Source organism: Dunckerocampus dactyliophorus, chromosome 5 (assembly GCF_027744805.1).
Source record: "Dunckerocampus dactyliophorus isolate RoL2022-P2 chromosome 5, RoL_Ddac_1.1, whole genome shotgun sequence".
Classification (NCBI taxonomy): Eukaryota; Metazoa; Chordata; class Actinopteri; order Syngnathiformes; family Syngnathidae; genus Dunckerocampus; species Dunckerocampus dactyliophorus.
Genome location: NC_072823.1, coordinates 4,714,893 through 4,742,731, shown reverse-complemented (window position 1 = coordinate 4,742,731; position 27,839 = coordinate 4,714,893). Strand labels below are relative to the sequence as shown.

General features: G+C 39.6%; 1 protein-coding gene across 7 annotated transcripts in view; it reads left to right on the top strand.

Annotated features, from left to right (window-relative positions):
* LOC129181260 (chromatin remodeling regulator CECR2) overlaps nt 1-27,839 on the top strand; it is a 55,423-nt gene that overhangs the window by 9,514 nt on the left and 18,070 nt on the right. The window contains exons 2-12 of one of the 7 annotated variants that reach the window (XM_054776216.1): nt 7,157-7,255; nt 7,351-7,405; nt 14,885-14,979; nt 20,286-20,469; nt 21,451-21,585; nt 21,677-21,804; nt 21,933-22,016; nt 22,585-22,626; nt 24,876-24,934; nt 25,029-25,189; nt 27,062-27,151. In XM_054776216.1, coding sequence (XP_054632191.1) covers nt 7,403-7,405; nt 14,885-14,979; nt 20,286-20,469; nt 21,451-21,585; nt 21,677-21,804; nt 21,933-22,016; nt 22,585-22,626; nt 24,876-24,934; nt 25,029-25,189; nt 27,062-27,151 — 981 coding nt within the window. In that variant the 5' untranslated portion in view covers nt 7,157-7,255; nt 7,351-7,402. Of the gene's footprint in view, nt 1-1,723; nt 1,790-7,156; nt 7,406-14,884; nt 14,980-20,285; nt 20,470-21,450; nt 21,586-21,676; nt 21,805-21,932; nt 22,017-22,584; nt 22,627-24,875; nt 24,935-25,028; nt 25,190-27,061; nt 27,152-27,839 lie in introns of those variants that run through there. The other 6 variants (XM_054776215.1, XM_054776214.1, XM_054776212.1 and 3 more) reach the window with 6 other exon arrangements.

The following is a 27,839-nucleotide window of genomic DNA, read 5'->3' as shown; positions in this document are numbered from 1 at the left end:
TAAACTACATGTAATGCAGACGAAGGTAGTGTTGGTCGCGTGTCACCTACATCATAACCGTCACTTTGTAAATGCCATATGACATCAGTCACCTCACATTAAGCCCCTCTCCTGATTCGCTCTTGTGACGCAGCTACTATTAAACTACTATTTAATGATGAATTGAAAAATGTGCCCATTGCTGGAAGCTTTATTTTATTTTTTTTTTTAAATATGTTGCCTTGACTACGGCTGCATTGTCTTTTGCATCATCCTTTTAATTTCTTGTGTACGGTATCTGTAATGTTGTATAGCAAATGCTAACTGGATGTAATACATGATGAACACTACGTAGCTATTTTCACTGACCTATTACACAGTTTATGTACACAACTATTGAGGAATTATGTGTAATTCTCTGTCATATTGAGTTCAATTGTGAATTACTGAACAATACCAACTATTTTGATGACCTGTGAACCTTGAAACTGTGAATGTGAAATACTAATGGTTAATATTTAGTAGCTACAAAGTTTACCAGTTGGATTTTATATATGCTATATGTTTTATAGTAAGAGGTAGATCATTTAATCTTCCCGATCTCCTGACTGTGTGGCCAACATGCTAACCACTCGGCCACCGCGTGGCCCTATAATTTACATATTGACCACAATTACTTTGAAATAAAATATCTATCAAATATCATAAAAACTACACTACACTTTATTTTGAAAAACATGCACGGGAGTCACCTGTCTGCCGGATTGGCACTTGACAGATAAGGAGCGGAAGAAAAGGCCGACAGAAAGGCATCTAAATTTAATGTATTTGTTGTTCAAGTCTGTTAAACAACCCTAATGTTGACATTATTACCAACAGTAAATATAAATATTAAAAAAAGAAATTCTTGCCACGGCGACGCAGCAGCGGCTGTCTGCCTCCCATGCAGCCCACCACCACAGCTTCAAAACAGCTTGTGGAGATGAGATAACATTTTATGTAGTCGTAATGATTTTCCTGTTGGAATACATTTGCACTTTGTTGTGGCTACATAAAGTTCATTTTGTCGTCATCTTTTCTGTGCCATGTTGAGAAGATGCTTATCTATAATGTTTTCTGTTAATATTCCATATATAATATACATATTTTATGTTAACATTTGTTCATTACTTATTAGGGGTGTCACAAGCTCTCGTGTCACAGGATCGGTGGAGATTAAAACTATGAAAAGGGTTCTCGTTAAAAAAAAAAATGTCTCGTGGGCACTAGGCCTGGGAGAATAACAAATGAATAATCAATAGCACAATAAATGTGCCAGCCTGTGCATGCCTGTCTGTTTTCCTCATCTTATCGCCTCCAAACAGGCAGGAAGAAAAGGGTTCACTCTGTGCATTGCGTGCAGCACCTTGGCACATTGCTTCCATAGAAGAACAGCATGAATGGAGTGAGCCCGTTGGTCAGTCATATGGTCTCTTTGTCTGTAGGTGGAGGTGGAGCCACTAGCATACACACAGATTGCAGAGGAGTGTAATATAGCAGAAATTAAATTAGTAGATTGCAGTATATTGTCATATATTTTTTATATTTTGTCACTGTACTTTTCTTAAAAGTAATGTTTTAAAATCTCTTCTTGTCTCGCTCTCGTAGACCCAATCTTGTGTATTAGCTCGTCTTGTGAACTGACTGTCTTGTGACACCCCTAATTAATTGCTTTTTCTTAAACAAATGTCCCTATTACAAAGTACTCCGCAAGATCGTTGCTTGAGGATGTGTGGCGAAATGGAAGAAGCAGTTAACGAGTGGAATGAAGGTAAATCATCTCAAATAATCACCATTCAATTATTTAACAGTTTTTGTTACTTGCTGTAACAGTAGTAAGCGACACGTCGTTTGTTTCGACAAAAAAGCGAGTGAACCCAAATTGTAATGCTAATGTGTTGGTGTTGTCAGCGTGAGCTCAACACCGATATATATTCTTTTATGTAATACAGTATGTACAGCTCAAATTGACTATAAGGACTTGTATAACCCTCATGACCCTGACTGTGGTGGACACTGTGGACGCAGACACTCGCAAAGAAAGTACTAACCCTTCACTTTTTGTAAAACCTTTTTGGTTTTGTATATTTTTGCTTTGTATTTTATTTACTGACATTTCAATGAAATATTTACTGGTTATTTACCACTCCCCCTACCACTCATCAGTCTGTTTCGGGGAGGAAAAAATCTACCCTGAACTTTAATATGTGGTGGAAACGCAAACTACACAGGGTCACAGGAACCTTTTAGTTCCAGGAACTACACTACTAGCCTGCGTTTCAAATTATTATGCAAATTGAATTTTAGTATCATAAACAGATGTATTTTTTTGTTTTTCAATTAAATTCATGGATGCCATTGTATCTTGGGGCTCTTTGGATTACTGATATCGATCTCGGACAACTGTCATTAGTTTGCCAGGTGAGCCCACTTAAAAGACAAGTACTTAAAAATGATGTTCCACATTAAGCATGCCACAGATTTCAAGCAATAATGTAGAGTTTCTGACTGACCACTTTCTTCCATGGTACAATATAAAGAACCGTACCTTCTGTAGCAAAATGACCTTCATGCATGACAATGCACAATGAAGAAGAATACTCTGTCATTGGCTGTTATCGGCAAAAAAGGAGAGCAACTCAAGGTTTGGGCCCCTTTTTTTCCCCTGGAGCATCGTCAAGCAAAAAATCTGAGGGTGGGAGGCAGATCACGACAAAACAGCAGCTGTGGGAGGCCATTCTGACATCTTGCAAAGAAATTCAAGCAGAAAACTTCAAAAACTCACAAGTTGAATGTAAGAATTGTGATGGTTACATCAAAGAAGGGATCTTATGTTAACATAACTTGACCTGTTCAAATGTTAGTGTTTGAAATACATTTTGCTTTCAGTAAGTATAACCTCCTTATGCTGCAAATTCAACAAATGACCTGTTTTCTTAACAACCAGTGAAATGCTTTGAAACTCTGTTTTGCATAATAATGTGGGTTTTTATTTTAGAAAAAATACTGTTATCATTGGGAGATTTGTTCAATAACATTCAAATTGTACTCTAACGGTTGATGACTTGAAAATTATGATGGCTGTAATTTATACTGACTATTGAGCAAAATTGGAGAAAAAAACATTTGCATAATTTAGAACACAGTGTATACTTACCCAAAACTAAAAGTTCCTGAAATGTTGGTGGAAAAGTGGGCTATTGACTTATTCTCATTCACTCATTCCTTGCATGGCTTGGCTTTTTGTACTATGCCACCCAACAGCACATCCTCAGCTCACCTTGATGCTTTCCTTTCTTGATCATGATACACACAAAACTTAGAGAAAACATTTCACGTACTGTGAGTACCACTCAAAGATCAGGAACCTTTTTACATGTCTTTTTAATACCCTCTCTCGTACGCAATGAAGTATGGAAGAGTTTGTAAAAGGCTACCGCCCCTCCCCCAGTTGTGACTGACAAGTGAGGGCAGAAGTACATGTATCAGATGGTTTCACATGGGGAGTGCGTGCACAGAGGGGGTGGTATAGGGACTCGTACACTAGGGTTTGTCTCAGCCAGCCCCATTGTTGCAGCTCCCCATGGTTCCTTCTCTCTGTCTCCAATCTGGGGGCGACGTCCCTTCAACGTTCCAACCGACCCTTGTATTTGGGGTGGGTTGTAAAGCACTGATGATAAGAGAGGAAGATATGAATGTAACTGAACCAGGTGTTATTCACATAAGGAACATGTATCTGAAGTTAACTTCTAGTAGCCTACATATTTTATTGTGCGCATGTCTGTGGAGAGCTGATAAAAAAGGGGCACAGCAGATTTTAGCGCACAGTTTTGACTGAATGCACTTCTGTGACTGCGACTGAACCATTGTTTAGCAAAGTCACAAACTGCCACAGCATGACAGGAAGAGACCATCTTTAGAGTGTGCCAATGAGCAATGAGCTCCTGATGTGTGTGTAATTGTGTTAGGGTCAGGCTTCTGTGCCAGCAAGTCAAGTTCTTCCACACCAAACCTTTGCAGTCTTGACAATTGCTCTTCATTCCCCTTGATGAACAACCCCCAACAAGACCCTGGTTCGAAATTTAAGTCAATTGACAAGGACTCGGTCTTGAAGCAGGCCTTGTTCGTACAGGGGAAACACCCCTGATCAAAATTTTAAGACCAGCTGAAAAATTGCAGGAGTTTACATTTTGCGTTGTTGGATCTTAAGGAGGTTCTATGTTGATCTTTTAAAAATGCAAAAAGAAATGGGACTGAGACACAAAAATTGTAAGGAATTTATTGCAAACAACCATTACAGTGAAATAGGCTGTTTATCAGCTGATCAGAAGTTTTAGGGTTTCTTCTTCATTTTAATGCCTGATACAACTAAAGGTACCTTTTTGTTTGGACAATGAGAACAAAATGACAACAAAAATAGCTCATAAGAGTTGCATTTTTTGGCAGTACAATGCTATAGTTATCCATGTAAGAACTTCAGTGATTTTGGTTATTATCAACAAAACCATGGAAGTTGCTAGATATCAGCTCTTAAATTAAACTTTTATGAGCTATGTTTGTTATCATTATATTTGTCCAAACAAATGTACCTTTAGTTGTACCAGGAATTAAAATGGATCAATAAACTGAAGAAACAAGGTTGGTCTAATAATGATTTCCATGACTGTAGAAATAAAATGTTCAAAAAAGGACTCTGTCATGAGTAATTGTGCCATTGTTGTTAAATCACCTCAAAAAACTAGTTGTCGCTCCAGGTGGTCAACATAGCTTCACGGAGGGTATCAACTGATGTCCATTTTTGTAAACTTCCCTTGCCATTCATCCCCAAGTGTTCTCAACTGGATTTGATCAGGGGAACATGCAGAATGGTCCAGAAGAGTGATTCCTTTGATTCCAAGAGTCCTTTGTCAGGTGGACGATGTGAACTGCAGCGTTGTCCTGTTGAAAAAGCCAGTCAGACGTGGGCCTTAAGTCATGAGGCATGCCCCCTGCAACGTCTCTACAAAACCAGCTGCCATTTGACGCCCCTGAACAACCTGAAACTTGGTTGTTCCATTGAAGGAAAAAGCACCCCACATGATGGCACCCCCTCCACTGTGCCGTGTGGAAAACATCCCAGGTGGGATCTGCCAGTCATTGAAGCAGTCAGGACTGTTAAGGTTAAATTCTTTCTCATCAGAGAATAAAACTTTCTTCCACCTTTCAATGTTCCATGTTTGGTGCTGTCGTGCAAATTCCAAACGGGCAATTTTGTGGCGTTGAGGGAGACGAGCCTTTTTTGTTCTGAAAGGCCTTCTCTTGCAGATGCCGTCTGATGGTTATTGGACTGCCCTCGGCACCAGTATCAACCTTCATTTGGGCCAAGGATTGTCGCGTGTCTTGACGGACAGCCACATTTTGTAAAGTTTGACACAAACCTAAATTGAATGTGATGCCTGTTTTAGAGTAATACAAATACACGGGAAATTAATTGTTCAGTAATATGTATTTTAGTTATTAAAATATTTTTATTATAGAAATCTGTCCTGCATAAATTGATAGGACAGGTGTATCCAACCTGCAGCACTATCAAAGCTGTTTTGACAAAAAGGAGAGGTGAGCAGCTTGTGTTTTTAGGTGAATGCCAACATTTAAATTGTACTTTACAAAGCACATCTCCACTCTGTCTGCTCATTTGTCATTAAATACAGGTGTCATGTTTGAATAGAACAAATACATGAGGTGAAGCAAATATTCTTTGGTGAACTGCTCAACATCAGCTGACGAGATACTGCTGGCGTACGAGCTACCTATTGGAGACCCCTGTGATAGCGTCACTGTCTTAAAGCTGGACTCACTATGTGTGTATGTTGAACAATTTAGACACACATCTGGTGACCGAAGACAAGCCCCAAGTATTATAATAGCAAGAGAGCAAGATTAAGTGACACTTTAAAAAAAGTAAGCTAGCATGTACCCCACGAACGTGATAGCCACTTATAGCTTGCCCTAGCAGCCGCCAGAGAGCCAGTGAGAGGCAGAATGTGTAAACAAAGAAGCCAGAAAGACAAATGAGGTTGAAACGTGAGTGATCACACGCTGGCATAGATGGGCTTAGCCTGTGACAAGTTGTCGTCAGTTGAGTAAATATTTTATGGACTATTTTTCATTCTCACGATAATAAGGAACACAGTGAAAGTCAACACAACACGGGTTGCATACTTTTATCTGGTCAAACATGCGCAAGTGCTAACGGGGCAGACGGGCGATTCCGGTGTTGATCAAAATAAAGTGCAGTGAAACATTTTGATGATATTTAAAATTGTTTTCAAACTAATCCTGGTCAATATGTGTGTAAATAATAAACTATACTGTATGTGTATCTATATAGCATATACATCCATTCTTAAAATATTTTATATTAACATTGTTTTGAGGTAATTTAAAAAGTCACTTTTAAGGTGTGATGGCTTTTATTTTGTTGTGGTGGTGCGCCACGATCAATTACAAGTAACGGAAACCCTGAGCTGATGAACAGTTTCAGTTTAATGTTTTTTTGCAATAATTTGCTTACTCAAAATTTGAAGCTCTACTTGGAACCTCCTTAAAACCTAACAGTGGTAAATATAAATACTTGCAATTTTTCAACTGGTCTGAAAATGTTGATCTGGAGTGTATCTAGCTTCAACTGACAAGCCTTAAATTGGAAGATTTTAATTGTCCTCGAAGTCTTTGTGTGCTGAAGCATTACCAGAATTTCCTTCAGGATTGCGATTCCAGCTGATGAAATGTATTGTTTGGTAATGTTGTGGTTGCATCCAGCTTGACCATGCTAAGAATCTTCTTGGGAACAGTTTTTGAGAAGGTTTAGAACTCCCAGGCTCATTAGGTAGTAATTATTTACAAAGAGAGGCATTCATTGTAAACTCCAATGGTACAGTTTATGTTCTTATTCATAGCTGTGAGGAAATGTAGACGCCGAGCGATTCTGAATTGCCTCCCATTTCTTTGGTTAAATAATTATCACCGGCCTATCCAGAAAGGCCAAGGATCAGTCCACAATTTTTACCTCGTGTTTGCCTTTCTGTCCTTCAATGTATCACTCTTAACAACAGTGTCCAACAAACCAACACACTGAATGTGTCCATGCTCTCCATAGAAGCTGTGTAGGTGGCTGTGACAGATCAATATTGTCTCTCAGCAACTAGACTCTTGTGATGCATCGCGCTCATCAAGGACTGGTGTATCCTGAGGATGTGTGAGACGTTTTCCTATGGTTTTATGGCTCCATGCATGTTTGTCATGTGATTTCATGTGGGGGTGGAAGGTGTTGTCACATGATTGTTCCTGCAGGAACCAAGTGTGAACAGAATTGGTGTTGGTTGGGGGAGAAAGAAACCAAAGCATGGTAAGGACCCTTTACACATTAGGCTTCCCTTCACCCTCCTGCTATCCCTTCACACTATTCCAACTATTAGTGATATGAACCCCAGTGGAGCCTTTAACAGCAGTGACATGGAAACTGTCGTCTCTGAGGCCACCCCGCTGATACTACTAGCTTTGTGTATGTGCCACAGCATTTAAGCTGCTGATACAAGTGCTCCTGCACTAACTATCACAGGTTCCCTCACTCTTCATTCGACATAAACACCCAAAGGTCTTAAGGGTCACAGACAGTGACACATGACCATCACACCATCTCTTTGCACAATATTAAGCAGGTTGCTTTGTCATTTGCGTAATTTTTAGACTTTAAACTTTAGCCCTCAGACAGCTAAAAACTGTGGGCCATTTGTTTACTTACCAATAGTAGTTTAAAGAACAGATTGAAGAAATACATGACTTTTCATCCCAAGTTAAACTTTGTAAAAAAGTTTCAAAAAATGACCTCAATAAGAGGATTTACATTCACGGCTGTCTGCTATTCATGTAAATGTCCGTGCAGCATGCACATACTGTATACAACAGCTGTCTCAAAATGGAGCAATTGTATGGTTGTATAATATCGTATGGATGATATGAAAAAATGGCGACTCAACTTACTGAGGAGGAACGGTGAAAGAAGTTAATTGCGGCAGTATTTTACTATTAATTAAAAAAACGATACACGGTGAAGCTTGCGTATCCATATGGTTAAATATGGCGATGCATCGTTATTTTGTCACACTCCCGAGTATATTTGTGTGTAAGCGCTTTTTGATACCGACGAATAGCTGGCATCTGCTGTGTCTTAAGTGAGTACATGTCACTCCAAGGCAAACAAAATAAATAGCCTTCATGTGGACAAATACAAACCGATTAAAAATTCGACAGCATATTTGAACGATTTACAACCACTTTCACAAAGCTTCACAAATGTTCAATATTTGCAAAAATGCCTTTTCATTGCGAGTGAATGTCATCCTTCACCCTGGAAAAAAAAGTACTTTTTACAAATCTTGTTAAAATACTAAATGTCAATTTTTAGGACACCCTGTATATCGTAGATATCTGCAGTCTGTCTTAGCAGTCTGTAACGAAGAGTACAGCTCTCAGGCTCCCTAGGAATCTTCTTGTCATAGAGGACCCTAGCTCGAAGGAGGAAAGAACAAAAACCCACCAACCATAGGCAAAGGGGGGATTCTTAATAGTTTATTGACAAAGCAGTCAAGTCTCATTGTGAGAGAACGAGTAATGGAGTAATATATAGCATAATGTGATCTGTGTTCTGTGCACAAAAAGTCTCAACAAATGGACAGCTGTGAATCCAATGTATAGAAAATGTATAAAAAAAATAATCATGTATACTAGGGCTGAACGTATCGTTTTCTAATAAAAAAATTATGCTTTTAGACCAAAAAAAAAATTACGAAAAAGTGATGACGTAATTGCCAAACCTACGTTTTTATTTGCAGCACGCCTGACAGCCCCAGATCGGTTGTGTCAACAATTTTACACAATCATGCTGTCTCCCTACGTGCCCAGACGTTGAAAGGATGACAAGGTGGTCAATCATCAATCAGTTTATTAGAGCAAACAGGTTACTTTCGGAGGAAATACATCCACGGCCGTACACACACACGCACACACACACACACACACACACACACACACACACAGAGGCAGCTCCCCTTTCCTGTTCCTGCTCATCCAATCACCAGGACTCATTTATAGTCTCACAGACAGTCGGACAACTTTTCAGGCAGAATGGAACGAGAACGATCAAGCATATTAAAAAAAAATAAATAAAAAAAAATATCTCCATCCACACTGTCCACATAAAAACATTCATTTCATGCACATTTTGTCCAAGCCTGAAAAAGGTACAGCTGACTGACTGTTCTAGGGAGTTTGTCGATAAATCACTATATTGATGAACAGATGCGATATTTATTTTTGCTGAACAGATACTGGTAACTTTCTGCTTCCCGAGACCGATCCAATAACTTTCTGCTTTCCGATACAGATAACTTATTTATAGCGATTCATTTTTTGAAATTTATATTTAACTTGAATTTGTACACACCTGGAAGTAAGAGAATCAAAGTTGGATTAGACAAAATATACCTGTAGATTTGTCCTAACCAAATACAACACTGCTACTAAAAAAACAAATCTAACGGTAACAAAAATCGAGAACAGTTCTTTTTGTAGAAATTGTTTTATTTTGTGCCATCATAGTCACAATGAAATCACAGGTCGCTTTGGCTCTCAGGTTGTCTCTGGCAACCTTTTTGCATTTTTCAAACACTGTGGAGATAGGAACAAGCACAGGGCTAGCTTTTTGGCCACTTCTTTAGTAGCGTGGGCACCTTTTGTAGGCTTTCAAAACAACGTCGTCGCGATGCTAGCGTTTCAGGTGGTAAGTTTTGATGTGCTTAATGTTGACGGTTTTTTCCCTCCGCACGGAATGTTTGCAGAACATTTAGTGGAAATAGCACGCAAAATGTCTTCCTCTGAAAGAGTAAAGAAGTCCCACACGATCGACGCCATGATTGCTTACCAGTTAGCACAGGGGAGGTGGAGAAGTTACGATATGCCATTTGCAGCAGAAGCACGTCATAGAAAAGGAGCACTTGATATGCCACCTGAGCACAGGAGCACACTCCAAAGTACGGGTAATCTCGCCTCATTGGAGAGTTTCTTTTCTTTTTTTCAATTGCTCGGTTATCAGAGCGATATTTAATGTCGGAATGTCATAATTCCTCATATTGATAATTATCGAGCACCCCTACTCCGATGTAGTCGAGTCATGCGATTCGACAGCGAGTTTGAAAGTTGAATCGGACCCCTCCGAATCACCAAATAGTTGATTATTCTGAGACACCTCTACTATTAACACTTGTGTGTGTGCTCATTGAAAAGGAAACTTGTGAATTATTGGTCAGGGGAGTAATAGACTGCTTCAGAGGCCCAAACAGATGCTAGACAGCTGAACCAGCACAGAAAAAGTTGAGTGGAAGTGAGGAATAAGCGGTTTAACTCAATGAAGGAGGCTGGGAGGACTCAGCGGGGGAGTTGGTTGAGAGGAGCGGCAAATACCTTCAGGGTGACTTTCTCAGTGAACACCAAGCTCACACAAGAGCTGCACTGGTGGCACACCTTTTGGTGTTAAAACCTTGTCACAACCTCCAATGTTTGTCCTACTGTGTGACTATGAAAGCCTGTTATGTTTTGTTGTAGTAGTGTAGTACTGGATCTAACTCCTTATCACATTCATACGCTTTCAAGATAACCCAGACATCCAACTCTCCTAAACTCTGTTGATCATTCATTTCAAGTTGTTAAACGTACTCTGCAAGGTGTATTTTTTTTGCCCATTGCTGAGATTTGTATTGTATTGGTCTACACAAGTGGTAAACGATTCCTACATGATTGAAGTCCTCTGCATTCCCTCACTAAGAGATTTGCTTCCAGCCTAGTTATCTTGAAGAAAAGACGCACTGTGCCACACGATAGACCTTCTTCACTACTTCCTTTGGAGATTGTTTGTAGTTTTGGGTTGTTTCTGATGATTATGGCCTAAATGTAAATTATTTTCCCCTGCCTCATGTCACCATTGTCATTTCTTGCTGATGGGTGGGGTCCCTCTTGCCCTCTTGGCTGTTTGAACCAGTAAGTACAAGGGTGCATGAGGCAGGATCTGAGGACCACGTGCAAATATGCTTGTACACAATGGGACACACCCACACACACCCTTCTAACCTCTCCAGCCGGAAGAACATAATGCACTCTTGAGCAACTGTGATCTATAACCTAATCATTACAACCAAATGTATTAGTCAATTTGTCTAAGAAGGGCAAGACTAGGGCTTGAACATCCTGGGGAAAAAGATATAGCACGGTTTTCTTTCCAAGAATTGAGATCACAAGTTGTGCAGTATACTATTTTTTGATGGATTTTAATAATGTAAAATAAATCTTAGTAAATCATCTTCTAGCTCCATGTTCATGGCCAAGTGCTTAGGGTTAACATTTTTGTTTTTAATGAAGCAAAGTGTCATACTTAAGGCCTTTTGACAGGGGACTCATCATAGATCATGGGTGCTTGATTAAAATGGCAGTGCCTTTTTGTGTCCATCTTAAGTAAAATCGAAAGAACTGCCATTTACTGTAGAAGTTAGCTGGCATGGTGCTGAGAATAGAGATTGACATTTTTTTATCAATTTTTGTGGCAGCCTTAGTCTGCCATCGCTCGTCACAACAACAAACGTAGGGAGCAGTGGGGGATTACTTGTGGACATAAAAAACTTTCAAAGAATCCAAGACTGTGTTCTCATTGTTTTTCCTCCACGTATTTGATGCATTTTATCCACCACAGTAGCTAGAAAACCTAACAGGCTTTTGGGTTAAAATAGAAGCTCAAAGCCAAACTCCGTACGGACAATTTAACCCCAGAAAAAGTTTTAACACCCTCAGAATGCGAGTAAAACCACCTCCCCCAAATGATAGGCAGTAGACTGTAAATCAGAGGTTTCAAACTCCAGGCACTTTGGGTTTGTTTGAGACCGCTTCTGGGATACCATAAGTGAGTTTGTGATAACTTCCGGCGATTGTCAAGTTAGTCACGTGGTTGAAATGTGGTTCCAGACTGAATACTTTATGCAGCTTTTAAAACAAGGGGTCTCAGAGTGAACAAAATTAAAACAAATAAATTACTGGCCCAAATATACACAAAATACTTTTTTTGGGATAAAAAAAAAAAAGAGGTGGGCCTGGCATGACTCCATGCATATGTACGCATGCAACATAGCGAGTCATAGAATGACAAGAGTTAGATGGCTCCTTGTAGGTTATTAATAACTGACACAATTCATAATAGAAATCAAATGTGAAGACTTAAAATTATGCAAAAAAACGGTAAACTTTCTCACCCGTGGCTGCATATGCATGAAAGTTGTGTCGTTTGATTTGTGAGCTCGCTCCTCGCTCAAGTAATTGATGACCGCCTTGCCCAAAACAAATACAGGAGGTCTTTTAGTTTAGTCGATATTTAGTGAAAGTCGGAATTAGCACCTAAATTAGCACTTAAGTCACTCATACTGTACAGAGAACACATGAAGGACATAAAAAATATGGTAAAAATAAGAAATACAAAATTAAATGAAGCATTAATAAAATAGAACTATGGTGAGAACCACTCCCTGCGCTTGGCTTGCACACTGGAAGGGGTGTTACCATAGGCAGAGACAGGCTTATTGGAGGATGACGTCGAAGAGGCAGGGGTAGTAGCTGCGATAGTGAAAACCACTAACCTACTTAGTAATTATTGTTGATTTCGTAGAAGCAGATTGTTTTAAGGATTGATGGTCACGCCAGTTGTAAGAAAACACGCCAAGTGTAGAAAACATACATTTCCATAGTGGAGTTCAGGGTGCAAAGCAGAGCCATCAAACAGTTGACTTTTTTTCCTACATTACTAGCTGCAACTAATGGGACACCGCTGATCACGGGCAAAAAGTAAGAGTGAAAGCAATGGAGAGGGGGATCGCCAAAACGGCATGAATGGCCTAGTGTGAGCATGCCCTACAGGCTCAATTATGCTTCAGTGAAGTCACTACGATGGCCCCTGTGACTATCGTCTTGATCCATTTGTAGCTCTTTGGCCGGGGGCGAGCACTCAACGTGGAATTCTCCACCAAAACAGTAGGGGCAGTGTTTTCCCGAAAAACTCTTTTCTCTTTGCAGCAAACAATGGGGTGGGGACTGTAGCGACATCCACATTCACGTATATATTAAATAGTTGTTTATATTTGCCAACTTGTTTACTCAGAGGATCCCCAACTTGCTCCATTGTTTCTTTCGATACGGCAGACTTTTTGGCGTTTCCGTGAGAGGCAAGAAACAGAAATGCTGTATGAAGAAAAGCCACCAATCACATCTCTTGTGGTCCGCGTCTCTGTTGACAAAGTGGTAAAATTATTTGGAGGAGTACGTCAAGCTCCGCTGGAGGGTTTGGAGGAAGCGGATCCCGTTGTCATCATTTGCTCTGGAGCCGTGGCACCGGAGCATAATTCAGGCTTGACTCAACCGACCTTTGTGAACGCGTGTCCTGCAATACTGGATTTGTTGTGGGACGTTAACACACCAGACTCACTCTGGCAAGTATTGTACTGTATCCGCTGTCGTTTGTGGGGATCTGATTAGCTGTGTGGATGATTTTCTTTTAAACAGGAACTAAAGCATGGAAAGATGGGAGTTATTCTGGAGTGGGAGGTGGATGGATCAGAATATGGCTTGTGAAACTTTTTTCATTCGACTCTGGATAACTATGCTAAAAGCATACTTGCATCGCTTTACACTACTGGCCTTTGTGTTTATAGTTTTAACAGTAGACCAGTAGTTCCCAAACTTTTTACAGTCGCGTACCCCTTCAGACCTTTGACCTGAAGCAATGTACCCTCCACTCCTGCACATTTAAAAAAACAAAAGCATTTTATCTCAATTAACTTGAACTATTGAACATAATTAATTGGTTAATTCATTTTATAGTCATTCTGGGTCAAAAATGCCTATTTTGCATAGTCACATTTTGATAGTTTCACATGAGCACTGATAGATAAGTAATCACCCTACATATCTTTTATTCCAGTCTGATTTTGGCATCCGTCTGTATGAACGGCTTGAATTTGAGCTTCACTTTGGTTGTCCACTCACGATAGCTATGGTTTAAGCCTGCATATTAATTTAATACCAAATTGAAGGGGAAAGTTCAACAATCACCATAAAGCGGTATCCGAAATACAAAAATACATACAACCAAAGATAAAGCCTCCCCACTCACAGTGACACACAGTGACAGGTCTTCACCGCTGTGCCATGCAAGGATTGGAACACCAAAATAAATGAAAAACACTCTCAATGCACAAAATAATCATCAAGCTTACAGTTCATATGATGCACACAGCAATGAACAACTTCATGCACTGTCTCCTTTCCGCTCTGTTCCCCTTGCGCCGTGAGGCGTTCAGGAGTACTCGTAATTGTGAGTATTAGGCGCGAATTGTTTTTCATTTTTTATTCACGTACTCCCCAATACAAGGCGTAATTTTTGCTTTAGAAATCACAGCTGAAGTATCAGAGCTGTCATATAAAATACTGATGCAATATGAACTTATACATGATGTAAAATGTTTCAATGTCACATAGCTGCCTAGAGGTTGTTTTATTGCAGTTATCACTTGAAAAGGATCCTGACTTGTATCCCCTCATAACGCCATAGTAAGCCATATTAAGAAGTCATTCAAAATTGTCATTTGGTAACCGAGCATTGTCTATTCAGGGATACACTGTACCTGTTTTGTTTTGTTTTGTTTTTTTTTCATACATTTTGACCCGTTTTCTCAGGGGATTTGCAGATTTTCAAGTGAGCAATGGATTGCTAATTTACATCTTGGCTTCGTTTTAGGAATTGGAGAAGGCTCTTTCAGAGCAGGACTTGAACTTCCTTGGTGACCTTATTGCTTGTCTGCTGCAGGGATGTTACCAGCGCACTGATATCACGTAAGTTGAGAGCAATAAACGTGTTATTTTATATTGATTTATTGATATAGTGATCTTTAAAATGAACTTGAATCAATTTCAGAGAAATTATCATGATTGAAACGATTGTATACATTTTATGTAGCATCCTACAATCAAATCAAAGACTTTTTTGAGGTTTAAAGTTTTGGTTAAAGGAAACAGCTATGCAATTGATGTTTACGCAAGTTTAGAGGTGTCTAAAGCTTTTAAATACATTTTCAACACACTAGATTCCAAAGCAAAACAGAAATAATTAGGGTTGTCCCGATAATATCGGTTATCCAGATAATATCGGCCACCGATAATTATCGGCCCGAACAATAAGTGGATAATCTTATCAGCATTTAAGCAACCCCTCATTGCACATAATAATTTGGTTGTGATTCAAATGTTCTGCTACTATTAAGGTAAAGGGATTTTCAGACATGCGTGGTATCTTTTAGTTTGATTTAAAGTTTCTGCCCATTAAGAGCTGTTAATTCATACAAACATATACAGACCGTTTCCAAAAAATTTGAATATCATGGAAAAGTTGTTTAATTTCCATAATTCCATTCCAGAAGTTAAACTTTCAGGATTATAGATTCAGGGCCCACAATTTAAACGATTTCAAGTATTTATTTGTTTATTTTTACATAATTTGGGCTTCCAGCTCATTAAACCCACGAAAACAGGAATTCAAAAAATTAGAATACTGTGAAGAAATCAGCCCAAATTTTGCAGGGCATGAATGTTTTAAACTGAGTGTCACACACGAATCATCTACTGAAGTCAAATCACCTGCACAGGCTTCCCCAGGTGTCATTAAATTGCTTCAGTTTGGTTCAATTGTCTCAGTTCGGTTCAATATGGGGAAGACTGCAGACATGACAACTGGCCAGAAGACCATCATTGATACCCTCCATAGGATGGGTAAGCCACAAAAGTTCATAGCTAAGGAGGCTGGTTGTTCACAGAGTGCTGTGTCCAAGCATATCAATAGAAAGTCTAGAGGAAGGGAAAAATGTGGCAGAAGATGCACCAGCAAAAGAGATGACCGTGGGCTTCAGCGGATTATCAAACAGGGAAGATTCAAGAATCTGGCAGAGATCCAGAAAGAGTGGAATGAGGCGGGAGTCACAGCTTCAAAAACCACCACATTCAGACGCATCCGGGAGATGGGCTACAACTGTGGGGTTCCTTGGGTCAAGCCACTTGTGAACCTGAGCCAACGTATGAAGCGTCTCCACTGGGCCAAGGAGAAGAAGGACTGGACTGTTGGCCAGTGGTCCAAGGTCCTCTTTTCCGATGAAAGTAAAGTGTGCCTTTCATTTGGGAATGAAGGTCCAAGGGTTTGGAGGAAGACGGGTGAGGAACAGAACCCAAGCTGCCTGAGGTCCAGTGTGAAATATCCACAGTCCGTCATGATTTGGGGTGCAATGTCCGGTGCAGGTGTTGGTAAACTCTGCTTTCTTAAATGCAAGGTCACCGCAACAGTCTACCAGAATGTTTTAGAGGACTTCATGATTCCTTCTACTGAGGATCTGTATGGAGATGCAGATTTCATCTTCCAGCAGGACCTGGCCCCTGCCCATTCTGCCAGAAGCACTAAAACCTGGTTTGATGCCCATGCCATCACAGTGCTTGACTGGCCAGCCAACTCACCGGACCTAAACCCCATTGAGAATCTATGGGGTGTTCTCAAGAGGAAAATGAGGGGCACCAGACCCAACAACAAAGAAGAGCTGACAGCAAGCATCAAGGAAATCTGGGCTTCAATAACTCCCAGGCAATGCCATGTCGCATCGAGGCAGTGATTAAGGCAAAGGGATTCCCAACCAAGTATTGAAGATTGACATATCGTTTTGAAAGTACCATATTTTGATTGATTTGATGTGATCCTAATTTCTTTTTTTTTCCCCTGCAAAAACTGAGAAGTAAATGGTGATTTCTTCACGGTATTCAAATTTTTTGAATTCCTGTTTTCATGGGTTTTATGAGCTGGAAGCCCAAATTACGTAAAAATAAACAAATAAACACTTGTTTAAATTGTTGGCCCTGAATCTATAATCTATGAAAGTTTAACTTTTTGAATGGAATTATGGAAATTAAACAACTTTTCCATGACATTCTAATTTTTTGGAAAGGGTCTGTATAATCATGTCTTGCCATTTATCTTTCTTTGCATAAAATACAGTAAAAGTGGGCATATTTCAGACATGGTTGCAAATGGTCATGAAACCAAAGATGTATTTGTTTTTTTTTTAAACCTGAACACTCGATCCCAAAGACGTATTTATACGTCTCAAGCTTTTTTGCGCAAGAGGCAAAAAGAGGTGATGATGCAACTCAGTACCACTGTAGAACAATTTTAAGCCATAAAAACAGTCACTAGGTGGCAGAAGTGCATGTGATAAGAGCTTGGCAGCGCTTACCATGGCGCTCATGAAACACAGTACACAGGAAGGAAGAAGTTGGAGAGCATGGAGGAGTGTGGCGTGCAGAAAAGTTACCATTGTAGGGAAATTTTAACGCACGCACGCAGGCAAACACGCTCACACATGCACGCACGTAGTTGAGTGCCAAATGTGGAAAATTGTAAATAGTTATGCTGTTATATTTGTAAATAAATTGTAATTTTGATGTTTGTGTTGTTCATGTTGTGGTATAGTTGTGTGGATATGAGCTGTCACAAAAGCAAAAAATATTTGTGTTAAAGTGAAAGTTATGCTTGAAATATGTCTTTTAACAAAATACATTTTTGTTGGGAGCTGATATTTTCCTGAAACTTACCTATGTTCTACTGCTGATTACTAAAGAACAGAAAAAGGTAGAAACAAACTTTTTTTCTTGATGAAAGACGTGAGTCTAATCTTTCTTTTGGTAGGGTCCATGTCTATAAATAGCCATAGAACACAATATTCTGTGTGCCTTGAAAGATAAGTCAAAATTGTCTAAAATACCGGAGAGGATGTGTTTTGAAAAATGTCTGGGATTGAATGAGTTAATCATGACAAATTAATTTGAAAACTGATTAATATGATTCTAATTGTAATCATTTGGCAGCCATATCATTTCTGATTTTGCAAATAAGATTGACAAAAACATCAATCTAGTCTTGAACACTCAGGCGCTTAGGCAAGAAGTGAGTCAGCAGCTGAGCAGTGACTCACCAAAGTGTCAGAATTTACCCTCCGTATGTTGACACAACGTCTGTGACACCTCATCGTACCCTTACTGGAATTTAAAAAATGAATTGTGAAACATTTCCCTCTCCCACTCTTAATTCAGATGAAGATACTGTATGTAGCAGAGAATATTACTTAGGTCAACCCCTTTCTGATACCGTTTACTCAACATGGGCACGAAGCGTAGTGATACCAGTGAGCTGATATGCAGCGAGGCAAGAGGGATCCAGTTTTTCCACCCAGGCAACCAGTAACAGTAGGACAACCGGCTTTATTGGACTGGACAGGTTCTGGCATCCTGGGGGTGGCTGCTCACCACTGGCCTTTCACAGAGCTGCCCTTTTCATCTGCACGCGTTAAACGCTCTGCCGGAGCGGGGGAAGGTTGGAAGGGAGGGTGTTGAAGAGGAAAAAGGGACAGAAAGGAAGCGCGAGATGGGGTTGGTGAGGGGGGGTGCCTACAGCTGTGTGAAAAGTGCACACTGCTCTTTCAAGATAAGCCATTTTTGTCTGGCCCTCTTTCTCTACATTGCATAGATGCTCACCCCCGCCTCCAGGCCTTGTTCTCTTCTTCTGAGTTGGAACTAAAAGGTACAGATTAATCGGCAAGGTCTACACCGTAACCAATATATATTTGCCAGTCCAACTTGGTGAAAGACTCACTGTGCACAGTGAACGTGGTTTTCAATCCCACATCCACCAAGTCTTTACTAAAATACAGCAGCTCCAACTGTTTGCAACATTGCGTGCAATAGTGGTGCAAATAGTCCATATTAAAGCCTGAGTTTGAGTGCTTTAAAGAAGTGCACATGCATTTGAGCATATATGAAAGCATATACACCACTGTAATGCCTTGCCACGTAACGCTTGAATTTAGCAGCTTCGCTCTATCATGGTTTTTCCAAAAAATTATATTAGTAAATTGTGCCGTTTTGTGGGTGGCTATGAACTATTAGTCAAAAATATGCATATATAAGCAAATGTGTATTTTTACATAATTTACTAGGATGCTTCATGAAATGTGATAAGATGATTTTACGAAATTTTATTCCATTGTAACCCTCATGTTCAAATAAACTAAACCAAACCAAACTAAATTAAGCATTTTCAAGCATAGCTAACTTAACTAAAATACAAATATAAGGCACAACAATCCTGAATAAAAGTCCGAATAAAAACACGGGATACTGTTGTGGTCATTACCGCCAGGCTGAAACTCTACTCTGAAACCCTGATGTCACTTCCGGTCCACCCGCCACTCAACTCCCCTAAAACTGGAACACATTTACAGCAACACACAGCAAGCATCTTATTTATGTCTTAAGTGGCTTATTTGCCCTTATTATGTCTACTATATTGGATGATACGAGTGTAAAGGAGACTATAGGGGTGTTACTTCATGTTCAGAGGGCTCTAATAGTGTTAAAATGTATTTAGAAGGTCAACCAGTTTTTTTTAATGCTCAAACTACGAAATTGTTCCATTTATAAACAAGGAACCAATTAACCGTGATAAATGTGGAGGAAATGCCTTTTCTATAATGTCTTTGTACCTTACTTCAAAAGACTAACTTGTTAGTTGTAACATCATTATCAGTCCTACTGATTAGAAATACGCTCAAAGGTGTGTAAGGAACTCTGGGGTGAAATAAAAAAATCAGTCCTCTGAAGGAAAACAAAATAACTTATTTAACATTGATGAAACATTTGAAAAAATTGTTTCACGCCTTTTCCCCCCTAATAAGACGTGGAGATGTGTAGACAAGGTACCTTCTTCATAGTAACAGCACTGTTGGGATGTCTGTGTAACAGTCAGGCATCCAACAACAAAATGCCAGAAAACATACTGCGGGGAAAGTATTTGATCCCCTGTGGATTTCGAAATTTCAGCCCCTCAAAGATATGAGCAGTCCAGACTTTTGATGGTAGTTTTGTCGTAACCAAAAGAGACATGTAAAAAGGTTATACATTTGTATTTTAACTGAGGGGAAAAGGTTTTGATGTTTGTAAACTTACAAAATCAGAAAGATCAAATACTTATGTTTCCCACAGTATACGTTTACGGAAACAAAGAACCCAGTAAATAAGACGCGCTGTTTTTTTCTTCAAAATACACACAGGCCCAAGTCCTTTGGCCGCTACCTGGATGACATCATCAGCTACAGGTGGGAACTGGAAGAGGGGAAGCCCAACCCACTTCGAGATGAACCCTTCGAAAATCTGCCCCCTCGCACTCAGATTGAATTGCTGCACAGACTCTGCGACTACCGCCTGGATGCTGCTGATGTGTTTGACCTGCTAAAGGTAGACTTGGTTTACCTAAGATAGATATGAATATATATCAGTTAATATCTAATCATGGAATGACACTGCCTATCATGCATAAGAAAGCTATTATAATAATACTTTGAAGGTAGGCCACAGAAAGTTTGTAACTTTAAATTACACAGGTCTAGAGCAGAGGTGTCCAAAGTGCAGCCTGGTGGCCATATGTAGCCCGTGACTTTTTTTATTGGCCCATGGTATGCCCCAGAAATGTAATTTAACAAGAAAAGAAAAAAAAAACAGCAAAAATGTAAAAATCAGCAGTAATTGTATGAGAATAAAGTCAAAATATTAAGAGGAGAAAGTTAGAAGGTGACAAACGTCATAATAAGAATAACGGAACATGACGTCATTTTAGTAGCACAAGGTTGAAATATTTAAACCTAAGATTTTAAGTTGTAGTATTAGAAACAAACAAAAATTATTTTTGGAAAATCAGGTTGGAGAAAAAGTTATAATATTATGAGAGACTGTCGAAGAACATTTACAAGAAGAAAGTTGCAATAGTTTAAAAATTTTCCAAAAATGTAAAACAGCAGAAAAGAAAAAGTCACAATTTAACGAGAATAAATTTATAATATTATGAGGAGAAATAATGTAATTTTAGTAGCATAGAGTTTAAATATTAAAGAAAAATTTGTATTTTTTAAAAGTCCTAATATGAGAAACAAGGCAAAATAAGGCTGTAATTTTTGGAAATTTTGGTTGGAGGAAAAACTATTATGGGAATAAAATCATAATATTACAAGCAGAAAATTTACAAGAAGAAAGTTGAAATATTTTTAAAACAAAACAGCAAAAATGGGGAAACGAGCAAAAACTGAAGTCCATAATAATGATACTTTTTCACTTATATCACAAAGCTTAGATGCATTTTTTTTCTTATTTCTTGAATTACAAAATATCAAAGGGTCCCTTTCATCCATTCATTTTCTTCTATGTGGCCCACGCTGGAAAAAGTTTGGGCACCCCTGGTCTAGAGTATGTAACTGTAGCCCACAGTTGTGCAGGGCCCATCTGGGAAGGGTTTTAGTCAGCCTTCTACAGGTTGCAGTCATCTACCAAACCTTCAGAGTTGGATGTCACGGTGTATGTGTAAGCAATAGCCCGTATCATTTATGCAAGATGGATGAGGTCAAAGTCAGCCCAGTAAGTTACTCTCAATCTCACCCCTCACTACTATCAGGGACTGGATGCAGACAGTCTGAGAGTAGAACCACTAGGGCAAGATGGGAATGGAGCCCTCTACTGGTATTTTTACGGCACTCGTATGTACAAAGAAGAGCCACTCAAAAGAAAAGCGGACAAAATCAGGTAAAAGCCTGTCCTCACTCACCTTAGTCCTACACCAATGAAATGGCCGTGTAATTGAAGCACCTGCTAATCATTGCTAATTGTTCCTACTGAGAGCTGGCCATTTCTTCATGCCGTCTTTTCTACAGTGAAACCCCTGATGTAACTTTACCAGAGAAAAGGAAAAGGGGAAGACCACCAAAGAAGAAAAGATTAGAAGATACTGATCTAAGGTAAAAATGTCATTCTTGACAGTGTGTGTAGCGTCGACAAAACGTGTACATCTGGGTGCACATGTTACACAGATGCCTCGCTTGTAAAGGAAACGTGGGCAGCTGTTGCTGCAGATTCCATGACTGTCAGCGATTGCATAAATTACTTGTCAAGAGTTTTTGCACAGTCATGATGAGTTTTATGATATGAGTTTTCAGTGGTGTAAAATGAGTTGAGAATTGATTCATAAGGGTTACACAAACCAGATATTGCAGGGACATTACGTGGCAAGAACCATGTGTGTGTTAGATTTCTGGTATAAAGGTACTGCATTATAAATGATGTTTTGTTGCGTTTCTAAATGTGTGTCTTTCTCTAAAATAATTAAAATACAGCTTAACACAACTTTATGCTCGGAATGACAAACGGTTAAATTATTATGGTGTACAGGAGTGCGAAGTACATTGCCTCACCCAATGTTGAGTGTGGAGGTGGAGTTGCGGGGAGTTTGGTGTTGCCAAGAGGGGCTCGGCAAGGCTGCCAAATTCATGAATTGATTTTCAGAATTTGTGTTAATTGGTCCCACAGATGCGGAGCTGGATTTGAAACCAACTTTCTAACAGACACATCGTAAGTGTATAAAAAGTATACAGTCATCCCTCGTTTATCGCAGTTACTTGGTTTCAGACCCGGCCGTGATAAGTGAATTTCCGCCAAGTAGGAGTCCTCCTTTATAATTGGAGTATTTTCATAGTTATGCAATAGAAAACCTGTTTACAATCTTCTAAATGTCATTTTTAACATTATTATAGCCCTGTAGACATGAAATAACACCCATATACTATAGTCACCATTACACCATTACAAGACCCAATGTGTATAATCAGAGAAAATATGCCATATAAGACATAAATAAAACATGTGGCCGCAGCAGTAGTCTGTTATTACTATGATAATTATTATTATTATTATTATTATTATTATAGTATTGTGCCTTTTGCTGTTGTTCTGGTGCTTGTCTTACCGAACAAATACTGACGTCTAGTGACCATTGCAGAATACTACATTCACAATTTGAATCGTCTTCTTGATGGCTTATATTTGTATTTTAGTTAATTTACCCATTTTAATGCTTGAAAATGCTTAATTTAGGCAAAAAAAATTACAATTTGCTACAATATGCATTTTTTCTTTTTACTACTAATAGGAACCCGTGAAACAGCGTGATTTATTCATTAATATAGGTTTGAAAATCTGGGTGAGGCCGCGAAATTGAAACGGCGATGTGACGAGGGTCGACTGTATATTTTGACATTACAATTTGCTTGCAAAAGGTCAATCTTAAAGGGATAATTGGGATTTTTTTGACATGAAGTTGAATGACATCCCCATTGGCAGTGTGCTGCATTAACAATGACTTTTCACCTACTTTGTTCCGAGTTCTGTTAAGTTTTTGGTGTTGAAGAAACTTCGGCCTGTCATAACAAATTATGCTGGACGATATTTATCCTCCAAATGGTTGCCGATAAACAATGATATTGTACATGTCGGAAATACTCCGAAGTTCACATTGTGTGTCATTGTGTGTCAATGCAGACGTCAGCTCATGTGCATATACTCTTCCTCGGATTCCCTTTTGGCAACATTGTGTGTGGAATACTCTGTTTACGTTAATATTGAGGTGCAAAGTACACGTTTCGGATGCAGTCAAATGCGTTTGGTGCCCAATCAGGTGTTATACTTCGAGGGATCATGGCAGCTAAAACTAAGTTGGACCGTTTTTTATTATTTATTTCATTGTCTTTGTCACAAACCTTTTCATGTCACAAAATGAGGATGCACGAAGTGACTGAAAATGACACCAGATCATGTTTTATACACAAGAAGCATGTGTTTTATAAAAGTATTCAACACTGTTTATTCAATATGTTTTCATCACTGCAGTCTGTGTGTCATGACCCTCAAAGTAACTACACTGTCACTGGTACCCTTTCAGGAGAATTACCCATTTGCGTTTTCTTGCTTGTAACTCCTGATTACACTCACTTTCAGTACTCTGTGTGTGCGCGTGTGTGCATGCGCACTCGTTTGCGCCCTGCCCCTCCTCACTGGGTCAAAGAGACTGAATTACTGACAGGAGGGTTCCCTCACTCCTTTCCAACACGCCCATGTGTTGGAAAGGTATACATACATACAGATGCACAGCGTGAACCTCTTGTCATCCAGCCTGTTTGGTAGAGAGAGAGGGGAGGGAAAAAAAACATGCATGCACGTGTCAATATATAGAGGCCGGCAAAAAGATGAAGTTTGTTTTTAATTATTGTGCAATTAATTGATTTATTATCGTGACAGGCCTAAAGACAGTACTTTCAGGTGGTTGGTGGGGTCAGAAATGTAATGCCTTTTTGCTTCTCAACACAATGTGTTCAAAGGAGAAGTACGTTTTCATCACAAAACTGTTTAACACCAAAAAGTCAGATCTCACCGTCTCATTGTTGTCCATACACAGCAATGGACAAGCGGCAGCACGCAACGATACGAAGGGAGAGAAAATAATGGCGAGCAATTGTGAGGTCTGACTTTTTCATGTTAAGTGGTTTTGTGATGCAAATGTATTACTCTTAGAACGCATATAGTTTTGAGAAGCAAAACACTTAACTTGTCTGACCCCACCAACTAGTAAACTTGTCTGACCCCACCAACTAGCCGGAACTACTTTTTTCTTCACCAAAGCTTACCAGAACTGCCGAAGTTCATGTCAAAAAATACACACTATCCCTTTAAACCACTGGCCTGATTGCAGGTTTACTTTAGTTTAGCCTTTTAGCACATGTTGGTGGATAATTGTATTGAATTTTGGTTGGACGCCTGTCTTTTAGTGAGTCAGAAAGTGAAGAGAATTTGGAAAATGGTCTGGATGATCTACCTCCTCCTAAAGGTGAATTTTACTACATGTACAATATTGATAGCAATGCATCTGTGCTTTTCTGGTCACCCTTCATGCCTTTGTCTCTCCTTTTGGCTTCTCTTAGGCTATAAGCGAGGCACTTGGTCCCTTGTGTGCGATACAGAGGAAGAGTGGGTCAGCTTGGCAGAAAGCGTAAAGGATAAAGCATCTCCACAAGACCGCCAACTTTACCGTGTCATCAGCCAGAATTTTTTGCCTGAGATACGCAGCATGATTGAACACAAGGTCAGACACCGGGATGACACTATTATGTCAATGACAACACTTCAAAAATAAATCTTAGTTACATTTATGCACCTTGTTTCTCATTTGCTTAGAACAGCAGTACTTTATGTTCACTCACGCTACATGGAAAACTGGTCTATGCTAGTATGGTATAGAATTTGGCTTATTGCGCCTATAAAACTGCAATTGACAGTGGACTACAAGTCGTACAAAGCTACATACAGTACATGCAATCAGTCCCAGTCTGTCCCAATTGTCCACTAATTCAATGATAAAAAGCTAGTACTGATGGTTTCTATGGAAACTCCCAGCCTTAGTACACTATCAGCTTTGAAATAAAGAATCACTCTAGCAGCGTGATACAGTAAAAGCAAGGAGGTCCTTGACTTTGAGCTGTCAGGGGATGAATGTTGCCTCGTCCTTCATCCTGTGCACTTGCTTGTGCAACTTCTCAAAAGATTATAATCTGCTCAATAGCTCCTCGGCCTATTGTGTTAGATGATTGTGTTGTATGCGCATGTTTCTGAATATGTTTGTGTAAATAAAGTGTGTATGGGGGGTTGTACTTGTAGACATGTCAAATACAGTGTCTGTAGCCCCTTGAATCTGTCCCTCCAAGTGTCTCAAGCGGCTGTCACCAGTCATTTCATGGACAGTGACAGCAGGCAAGAGCTCACCTTGAGGCAGGATGAAGCCTCTTGAAAGACTGCGCCGTTGTGCTGCGGGATTCTCTCGACACCACAGGCAATCTAACTTGTGCTACTTCAATGGAGGAAACTGTCAGTTTTGTTTGTAATATATGGGTGAATTGTGGCATCTCCAAGTCTTGATTGAGTGAGGCACCAAGGCAGAGATGATGCAGGAGCAGACATGTTGTGGAGTGCACCATAGATCAGTTCAGGGAACATTAAATGCACCTCATGTGAAACCACAATCTTGACTGTAGCCTGTGAGTTGACAGGTTTGTCCTACTTCCCTGATGAAATTTGACATGAGCTGTAGAGGGCAGCTGGATATAGACAAGACTTTCAAGGGACTAACTAATAGATGGCCTTTGGCTGAGGTTTTCCTTATTTACTGTGTGCTATATCTGAATCACTGACCGTGTTATTGATGTTGACTGGTGTCACAAGAAAAAAAAATACAGCATTCATTAATATAATTAATAGGCGTGCTCAGGTATTACATCAGAGAAAGTTTAGAAGATGGCAAAATGTAAATAGCCTTAAATAGAAAGTTGTCCGTCTGGCTATTCCTCTTCATAAGGCTGAATTTTATTTTGAATGATTATTTAATGCAGTCAACAGGAAATCAAATGACATATTCTTGAGATATCTATCCTTAATCCCAATACCAGAAATAACGGAACCCATGCCGCATGATGTAGAGATGAGGGAGACTTTACATTGTCTGTGTAAAAGTGACATTACATGACATGATGTGTGGTGGTTCAACTCTCCCTCCTCCTCGTCTGGAAAACACAGGGTTTGACTTTTTGACTGGTAAAGCTTGGTTGTCACCCCCAGGGAGATGTGAGGGAATGTTGGCAGCAGAAGAGAGAAGGGGAACCTGGGGGGAGGGGAGGCAGAGCCAGTGACCTCTCAATACTCACGACTCCTTCACCCGATCTCCCCAGGGCCTCACAGTTAGTGCAGTTAGTGGGTGTGTGTGTTTGTGTGTGGCTGCTTGTCCATCTTGAAGGCTCAATCAATCAGTTACTCGTACTTGTTTATCATGTATGATGTCAATTGAAATTCTTACTGAAAATGGAATTGGTGGGAATATACAGCATAATTGATTTATGTTCTTAAAGTGCAATCATGGGACTACTTCTGCTTTGAACAGGTCATGAACTTTGAACTCTTGTTTCAGGAGCGTGAGCAGAAACAGAAGCTTGAAGATCCAACCCTGTTCCGTACATCAGAACGATACTCTGAAAAACACTTGAACCAGGCGGAGGAGGTATGAATGCAGTTCTGTGAGCAGGAATGCAATATACACCTGATAAAAGTTTTAAGACCAGTTGAAGTAAGACCAGTTTCAAGAATGTTCTAAGTAGTGCTAAGTAGTTCTAAGTAGTGCTTCATAATGGATAAAGAAGAAATGGGAGTGAGACAAAAAAAATTTTGAGTAAGCAATTCATTGCAAACAAGCATTAAAGTGAAATAGTGTTCATCAGCTGATCCAAAGTTTAAGACTGGACTTTTAAACGCCAAAATCTGGACAAAAATTTCATTTTCTGTCAGGCATTCAAACAGTCATGATCTCTTGATGGCAAAGGCAAAAAAGCGTCAAGTCATTTGACAGAGATCCTGAAGGTTATGGAACAATAAACGTCAGTGGTAAACACAAAAAAATGTCAATGGCCCTGAGCCGGAGGATCGCGATTGGCTGTCTGTTAAGACACGGGACGATCCTCAGCCCAAATGATGGCTGTTACTCGTGCTGGGTGCAGTCCAATAACCATCAGACGCCATCTGCGAAATAAGTAGAAAAAATGTCTTCAAAGGCCTCGTTTCCTTCAATGTTTGTAATTTGCCCAATGGCGCCAAACATGGGACATTGAAAGGTGGAAGAAAAGTTTATTCTCTGATGAGAACCTTGACGGTCCTGATGGCTTCCAACGTTACCGGCATGACAAGAAGATCCC